The sequence below is a fragment of the Pipistrellus kuhlii genome, unplaced genomic scaffold (genome assembly GCF_014108245.1).
Source record: "Pipistrellus kuhlii isolate mPipKuh1 unplaced genomic scaffold, mPipKuh1.p scaffold_m20_p_3, whole genome shotgun sequence".
Taxonomy (NCBI): Eukaryota; Metazoa; Chordata; class Mammalia; order Chiroptera; family Vespertilionidae; genus Pipistrellus; species Pipistrellus kuhlii.
The window spans coordinates 44,138,372-44,147,257 of NW_023425529.1; the positions used below are offsets into that span (position 1 = coordinate 44,138,372).

At 48.4% G+C, this 8,886-nt stretch overlaps 1 protein-coding gene across 1 annotated transcript in view; it reads left to right on the plus strand.

Annotated features, from left to right (window-relative positions):
- Nucleotides 1–8,886, plus strand: part of ACVR1B (activin A receptor type 1B) — a 34,762-nt gene extending 25,876 nt beyond the window's left edge. Inside the window, exons 7-9 of the mRNA XM_036455046.2 lie at nucleotides 88–212; nucleotides 3,083–3,213; nucleotides 5,880–8,886. Of these exons, the coding sequence (XP_036310939.1) occupies nucleotides 88–212; nucleotides 3,083–3,213; nucleotides 5,880–6,005 (382 nt within the window). The 3' untranslated portion in view covers nucleotides 6,006–8,886. The remainder of the gene's footprint in view (nucleotides 1–87; nucleotides 213–3,082; nucleotides 3,214–5,879) is intronic.

Genomic DNA, 8,886 nt, shown 5'->3' on the forward strand with positions numbered 1-8,886 from the left:
CACATTCTGAGGCCTTGAGTCAGTGCTTCGATTGAAGGAGAGAAGTCATCTCTTCTGTGCATGATCCTGTTTCCTTTGCTGTTGCAGATACATGGCCCCTGAAGTGCTTGATGAAACCATTAACATGAAGCACTTTGACTCCTTTAAATGTGCTGACATCTATGCCCTCGGGCTTGTGTATTGGGAGATTGCTCGAAGATGCAATTCTGGAGGTACTTTTCTCTTCTGCCTTTTCTTGCTCCTGCCTCCAGTCTAGGATGCTGATCACCGGAGGATGTTGGTGTTCTACTGCCTCCTTTCTTTTTACAACCTGTCAGATGCCTAGTGACAGACGCTATCAATCACAGCGTTCTCATCAAATATGAGGGAACCTTGGAGGTAGCTGTGCTGAGGGTTTGTTTACTTTTTGGAACAGCTCCCAAAATGGTGTTTTACATTGTGGTAAACATTCTGGAGGCCTGTTTGGCTTTTTAAAAATTTTAAACAGATTGTTCTTACTGGTCCTGGAGCTTGCGAAAGTCCCCGGCAGGAATAGCGTGAGACTACTGCAGGGTCTTCTTTGTACAGGAGGCGTATGCCAGCACACCGGCTCTTAGGCTGCGCTCCTGGGGAACATGGGTTTCACTGACATTAATAGTGGTAATTTCTCAATTTGTAGGACAAAGCTTACCAGTGTGTAGAGTTCTCTCAAAATGAGTTTTTCTCTTGTACTTTTTCTTAAATCTTTGGAATTTGCTACTGCTCACTCATGTCAGAATCAAGTAAAGGGTAGTGTCAGGTTTAGCTGAGAACATTTTTGTCATCAGCTTAGTATGTCAGTATTTTACAATGACTTTTAAGTATGCTGCCCTCAAGTTCAAGAACCACTAGACCCCTGCCCTCAGCCACCTATCTCTAAGAAATTCCAGTCGGGAATGAAATGAAATGAATTAAAAAGAACTGGTGAGTCTTTCAGCTAGACCCCTTTCTGTGTTAGTTTTTTTCTGTCTATAATATTTTTGGTAAGATCCAAATTATGGAGAAGGCACCCAGATATTCATAGAATTGTACTTCTAAAATTTTGATCCTTATATAGAAAACAGATTAAGAAAATCTGGTCACACAGATCTTAAACTGAGTAACTGAACTTGTTCTTTCTCATATCATCCAGAAATTGGAGCTAAGTGTATAATAAAAATAATGCTAATATTTACCCCTTCTATGTATAAATTAGTTTAATCTTTATTATAAACCTGTAGAGTGGGTACTAATATTGTCACCATTTTGCAGATGAAGAAAATGAGTCATAGATTAGCTAATTTGTCTAAGATCATGTGGCTGATAAACTAGGATTCACCCTGTGGTAAGTTGAGGTCAGAGCTCAAGCTCTTAACTACCCCTGAAATAACTACCAAGTCAACTCTATTGGGTTTTTTTGTTTGTTTGTTTGTTTTTTATTTCATAGAGGAAGGGAAAAGGAAGAGAGAGAACCATCAGTGATAAGAATCATTGATCAGCTGCCTCCACACTCCACCCTGGGGACTAATCTCACTGCTGGAGCATGTGCCCTTACTGGAAATCAAACTTGATCTCCTGATTCTTAGGTTGATGCTCAACCACTGAGCAACACTGGCCGGGCTGGACTCTATTTAAAAGTCTCCTGTTAGCTCCAGATAGCAGAATTTTTTCTGGAAAAAGGCATGAGAAAGTTACATGGTATTTTTTAAAATATATTTTTATTGATTTCAGAGAGGAAGGGAAGGGGGGAGAGAGATAGAAATCAATAAGGGGAGAGAATCATTGATTGGCTGCCTCCAGCATGCCCCCCACTGGGGATTGAGCCTGGGATCCTTCAGTTCACAGGCTGACATTCTATCCACTGAGCCAAACTGATTAGGACACATTGGATTTTTTAAATTAAATTTTTATTATGGAAAATATTTCTGATTTCCAAAAATATTACTCATCACACTTTTTTAAATGAACATTAATTCTTAATATCATTTACATCAGTCAGTGTTGCTATTTCCCCAATTTTCTCCTGAACAGTTTGTTCAAAATTAGGGTTAATGTTTATTTGTTGCTGTTGAATGATGCATTGCTTAAGTCTCTTATAATCTACTAGAGTCCCAGTGCACTAATTCGTGCACAGGTGGGATCTGGCCAGCCTGCCCAATGCGGGGGCAATTGGGGGCCAGGCTGGCCAGGGGGAAGGGCCACAGGAGGTTGGCTGGCCAGTCCCGCCCCCTATTGGGGTTGGGGTGCTGATCAGGGCCCTGATCAGGTCAATTGGCTGTCACAGTGCATGTCATAGTGGGTGGTCCTTCTGGTTGTTCAGTCGTTCTGTTGTTCCGGTCACTTGGCTTTTATATATATAGATAGGTTTCACCTCCATTTATTCCCCCATGGTTTTTTTAATTGGAGAATCCAGTCATTTGTCCTATAAATTTTCCTGTTTGTCTCTTCATGGAGTTCATGTGACTTTTCTGTGATAGTTACATTTAATGACTACAATCAGATTTTTTCCCAAAAAAAGTTCTTTAGTTACAAGGCATATGGTGCTGGTAACTCTGTTTCTGTGATGTTAACAGCCATCGATGATCATAACAAGGTGTCTAGTTTGAATAGGAAAGCCAGGAAAAATACTGGATTTCCATTTATCAAAATAAGAAGTTTTGTTACCTATCATCTTACAAAGGTGACCATGATTTTGAGGGTTTTGTTGTTTCATTTAAGTATGAACTGGAAGAATTTTTTTTTTTTTGAATTGGTGGATTTTAAATATTTGTCTCCATTAAAGTTATTATTCTTACTGTTGCATAAATGTTCTCATCTTTTACTAATTGGGAGCTTTTCAAGTTGGTGCCTGTCAGCTTGACCTCAGTAGTCTTTGATAGTGTTCTTGCTTTTTGGGATGAAAGAGATGTTTCTGGCTAATCGTCTGTACCTCCTGTCCCATCCCTAGATCCAGCGAGCTCTCCTCGGAGCCCATTCCCACCCGTGGGACGTGGTGTGTGCAGGCCACAGTGTGCTTGTTCTTATTGGAGTCTGAGTCATCTCCTCCTCCTGCCGGCAACTCAGTGGACATTTCCTTTTCTTCCAGGAGTCCATGAAGAATACCAGCTGCCGTATTATGACTTAGTGCCCTCTGACCCTTCCATTGAGGAAATGCGTAAGGTCGTGTGCGACCAGAAGCTGCGGCCCAACATCCCCAACTGGTGGCAGAGTTATGAGGTAGGAAGCCCCCCCGCCTCCTGCTGCTTTTCCGTCTCGTGGTTTTTCTACCTTACCTGACAGTGGGTCCAGCCCCTGAGTGTGTCTGTTACGATATACCACTGTGCTATAAGATACTAAGTCCCCTTTGGAATCCACAGCCTAGTACAGTGGTCGGCAAACTCATTCGTCAACAGAGCCAAATATCAACAGGACGATTGAAACTTCTTTTGAGAGCCGAAAACCGACTTCTGCGCATGGGCCACGAAGTTTCAATCACACTGTACGTGGTTGCCCGCACATGTTATTTTGTGGAAGGAGCCACACTCAAGGGGCCAAAGAGCCGCATGTGGCTCGTGAGCCGCAGTTTGCCGACCACTGGCCTAGTAGAAGAAATTGGCCATGGGGACACAGGTGAGATAGGTGGTCAAGAGGAGACAGAAGCAAAAGCCTAGTGGGCGCTGTTAGACCTGTCTAACTGGAAAGTGACTCAGTGAGTACATGTCTGTGCGGTAGGTGGCCTTTCCAACCATCCAGAGGAAGGGCGGAGGATGTGGAGAATTGGAATTTGGGGGAAATGGCAGATGAAGTGAAGAGGGAACAACGTGCCTGACTGGCGTAGCTCAACAGTTGAACAGCAGCCTGTGAACCAGGAGGTCATGGTTTGATTCCGGGTCAAGGCACCTGCCCGGGTTACAGGCTGGATCTCCAGTATGGGGAGTGCAGGAGGCAGCTGATGACTGATTCTCTCTCCTCAGTGATGTTCTCTCTCTCTTCTCCCTTCCTCTCTGAAATCGATAATTTTTTTTTTTAAAGAGGAAGCATTTTGTGGAAAGAATTGAAATGACAAATTTATTATACAGATTCCTAATAAACACGGAGTTCTGGGTCGTAGAGTCTTCAGGAGGAGGTTTGCCTAGCTAAGTGCACTTGGGCCTCTTTTTTCCTCATAGCTCTGCTTTATTTATTTTATTTTTATTTCAGAGAGGAAGAGAGAGGGAGAGAGAGAAAAACATCAATGATGAGAGAGAATCATAGATTGGCTGCCTTCTGCACAACCTCACTGGGGATCGAGCCTGTAACCCAGGCCTGGGCCCTGACCTCCTGGTTCATAGGTGGCTGGCTGCTCAACTACTGGCAGGCAGCTCTGCTTTTTAGGAATATACCCACTAGAGGGCGCTTCTGCATTGACAAAAAAATTACCAGGAGTTCACATTTTAGGTGGTGTCCTCTCATTGCATAATACAGCAACATTTTCCAAATGTTCCTTGGAACCCCTGGTTGGGTTTACTTCAGAGGATGAGTGTGAGGTTGGAAGAGTTGCTTTTACTGCCCTGCTCCACCCTCCGTTCAGTCACCAGTTTGTAATGTTGGGACTCTACTCAGGAAAGTGGGGGGGAAATTTTTCTTCCTGTCTGAAAATTCCACTGCTAAAAGGAATTTTGAAAAACAGTGGCCTAGAGCAGCAATCGAGGAACTTCGTAGCCCTCAGTCACCAGTAGTGGTCCTCAGGTGACCTCCCACGTCCCTCCTGGCCGGACTTTAAGTGGTCACCTGGGTCATCCTGGCGACGACAGTGGAGCTATTTCTGCCCCTGACAGGATTGCTTTCAGGGGTAGTTTCCATTGGGGCCTTACTAACTGTTCTTTTAGACAGTAGCAAGTGGCCCTGACCGGTTTGGTTCAGTGGACAGAGCATCAGCCTGTGGACTGAAGGGTTCGGGATTCGATGTTGTCAAGGGCGTGTACCTTGGTTGCAAACTCGATCCCTGGTCCTTGGCCTGGTCAGAGCATGTAGAGGAGGCAACCAATTGATGTGTCCTTCTCACATCGATGCTTTCTCTGTCTCTGTCTCTCCCCCTCCCTTCCACTGTCTCTAAAAAAACAACCAATGGAAAAAATATCACTGGGGTGAAGATTAACAAACAAACAAACAAACAAACAAACAAAAGTGGCAGATGAGCCCTGGCCAGGTAGAGCATTGTCCTGATATGCCAAAATTGTGGGTTTGATTTCTGGTCAAAACACATACAAAAAAGCAACCAGCCTGACCGGGTTGTTCAGTGGGTGAGCATCAACCTATTAACCAGGAGTTCAATTCCTGGTCAGGGTATATGCCTGAGTTTCGGGTTCAATCCCCAGGGTGGGGCAGCCAATCAATGATTCTCTCTCATCATTTGGATGTTTCTATCTTTCTCTCTCCCTCTCCGTTCCTCTCAATAAAAATTATTCAAAGAAGATTTTAAAATGCAACCAGTGAATGCATAAATAAGTGGAACAACAAATCAATTTCTCTCTTGCCCTCCCTTCTTTCCTCTCTCTAAAGCCAATAAAAAAAATTTTAAAATAAAAATAGAACAGTAATCATAAAAAAGGATTATCAAACCTGATAGAAATGATTGTCAGACCACAGGTGGTTGTGGGTGTTTCTCTCCAGATTGCGCAGATGATGGGGAGCGGCTCGCTGTGCTGCAGAGCGCTCCTTCTCTGCTGACGCTTTCTCCGTGTGCCTGCACAGCTGTCCCCTGAGGAAGGGCGAGCCATGGGGACAGGGAAGCTTGCAAAGTGTTTCCCTGAGTTCATAGGGGAGAGGAGGTCCTGGCAGACTGTCCCTGAGAAGTGAGGGGCCTGGGAACCAGAAAAACTCCCGCCGGGCAGGGTCACATTGATGCCTCTGGGTCTCTGCAGGCGCTACGAGTGATGGGGAAGATGATGCGAGAGTGCTGGTACGCCAACGGCGCGGCCCGCCTGACCGCTCTGCGCATTAAGAAGACCCTCTCCCAGCTCAGCGTGCAGGAAGACGTGAAGATCTAACCGGCTTCCCTCACTGCCTGCAACCTGAGCAGCGAGGATGCACGGAGCTGCCATGTCGAGCGTACGACGGAGGCCTACCTCTCGTTTCTGCCCAGCCCTCTGGCCAGAAGCCTGGCCCGAAAGAGGGACGAGCCCGGGAGACCTGCTCACTCCCACGTTGGGTTTGAGACACAGATTCCTTTTATACTTACCTCCTCGTGGCATGGAGACTCTGAGCGAATTGTGTGAGAACTCAGTGCCACAACTCAAACTGGTTGTAGGGGAAGCCCCGCCCAACCCGGTGCTCCTGGGTATATCCAGGAGGGGCGACGGCACCTGGAGGGCCAGGTGAAGCTGAGTGCTGCGCAGCACTGAGATTTTCCTCCAGGCACAGCCCAGCGCCGAGGCGGCCGGAGCTGCAGCGCAGCCCGCTGGCAGGCAGTGCTGGCCCCGTGCTCACCCTCCACGGACATCGGCAGGGCTGCCCGCGGGGACAGAACCCGCTCCTGCCTGTCCAGCCAGGTGTGCATGTGCTGAGGCGTGTCTCCTGTGGTGCCTGGTCCGTGCCACCGTGTGTGTGTGTGTGTGTGTGTGTGTGTGTGTGTGTACACGTACGTACATGTGTGTGTCTAGGTGTGTACTTCCCTGCTTGAGCTTTCTGTGCATGTGCAGGTCAGGGGTGTGTTCGTCATACCGTCTTCGTGCTGGTGCCTCTGTTGAGTAGTGAGCAGCGTCTCGTTTTCTGGTGCCCTGCCCAGAGGTCTCCTCCTGGCCCCGGCCCCGGCCCCAGAGCTCTGAGCCACGGTTCCTCCTTTCCCACAGGCCCTCTGCCCGCCCGGGTGAGCACTGCTCTCCGTTTCAGACCAGAGCCAAAGCTGGCCCAGTTGTCCGTGGCAGGCGAGGCTTGTGGGTCCTAGTGTGCGGGAGGGGCGAGTGGACAGGGAAAGCATCTTGGTGTGAGTCTGGGCGTGTGGGCAGCTGCCACCGTGGGAAACGAGCCAGCCCAGGGCACGGTCCTCGGCACATCGAGGAAGGCTCGAGGCGTTGGAGCCCAGAGCTTGGGCTCGGATTAGAATGTCACATCTGTCTTTCCCGTCCCGGAGTCTGGAAACAGCCGTGTATATTTTTGGTGGTGGTGGGTTTGGGGGGGAGGGGGAGGGGACAAGGAGTGGGGAGGGCGTGGGGGGGAGGCATCTGCATGGGTCTTTTACTGGATTATCTGATGATGGTGGAGGGAAGGTAGGAGGTTGTACCCACGTCAGGGGCCCTGCTAAAGGGAGCAGCCTGAGCCGAATCATATTTAACCTGAATGTAGTATTTAACGACGTCTAGAAGCACGGTTGTGGGTGGTGGTTTGGTCACCATATCTTAGGTATATAATAACTTTGAAGCCATACTTTTAACTGGAGTGGGATTTTTGTTTGTTTTGTTTTTTTTTTAATTATTTTATTGGGAGGGTCTAGATTTTAACTTTTTTTAATATTAAGTTTTTATAAAAGAAAAACCATCTCTATGTGATGATTACCTCTCAATTTATTTGTTTTTAAAGAAATCCCTACAAAATCAACCACAAAAAAAAAAAAGAAAAAGCTCAAGTGCACATAGCTCAATCACACTGGAATGTCTGTCCTTGTCCTGAGCCTGTCCCCGCTCCCCAGGAGAGTCCCGCCTGCCCTGGGGGCTCGTCTCTCTTGCTCTGCCCACCCCACCCCAGTCCCACGAGTGGTTTGGGGCCAGGGCCCTGCCTTTTGTGCATTGTCCAGCCGGCTGCACCTTCTCCTCCAGGCATTTGCTCTGCTCGTGTCGGGGCCTCTTGGTGCCAGGCACTGCGCTCGGTGCTGGGAATATGGCTGTGAGCGCTGAGGAAGGACCTGCTCCGTTAGTGGGGGCCTGTTTTGAGGCCAGAAGTTTGGTGCAGTCGTTGGTTCTGGAACGATTGCTCTCCCAGAAGAAGACCGCTGAGGAGCCAGGATGCCTCCCACGCCAGAGAGACGGGTGGTGGGCACCCGAGCCCGGTCACGGCGTTCCTCCTGATCCTGCCTGCCCCGGGAGGCGTGTGGATCCAGTGTCACAGCCGCCCTGCCTCCGGCCCAGCGATTCTCTGCCAAAGCTTGTGGAGGAGGGGGCGCCCTCTCCCTGCCTCGTCTCCCGACGCCCCTGGCCCTTCTATTTATTTTCCTGACGTGTTGCCTCTTTCCTTGTGTTAAAGGAGATTTCCCCCGTTTGGGCCAATTTACTGGCTATTGACTAATTTCCCTTGAATACCAATTGTGTCATCAGAGGACTTTCTTTCCTCACCTCTGCTGGCCCCTCGCCCCTCTGCCCTGCAGAACCTGGCGGGCTCTGAGTGATAACGGGAATAGACTCCTGTGCCCGTCACAACCCGCCTCTGGGATCTGCCAACACTCCTCAGCCCAGGGACTCCCACGCCACTCGCCTGCTCCCTCGGTGGCCCTTCGTCCTCCCCGCATGGGCATCCAGCTCCTCCCCCCGGGGAAGGCTGGGTAGTTTTTTGGGGAAGCTCCCGTCCTCACCCTTGCCACTCTTAGCCGTAAGCGTTAGGAGTCTAGAGAGTTGGGAGAAACTACAGCCTGAAGCCGTGGTGTTTGGCCCCCTGGGCTCACCCTGACCCTTGGGGCCACCTGCACCTCTGGATTCTGGACTCAGACCAAGACCAAGCCCGTTCTTCCGTTGCCATCAAGGCCCCCGAACGGCATTCTCGGTACTTCTGTTTGTTTTTGTACATTTTATTAGAAAGGACTGTAAAATAGCCACTTAGACACTTTACCTCTTCAGTATGCAAATGTAAATAGGTTGTAATATAGGAAATCTTTTGTTTTAATATAAGAATGAGCCTGTCCAATTTCTGCTGTACATTATTAAAGTTTTATTCACAGAGCTG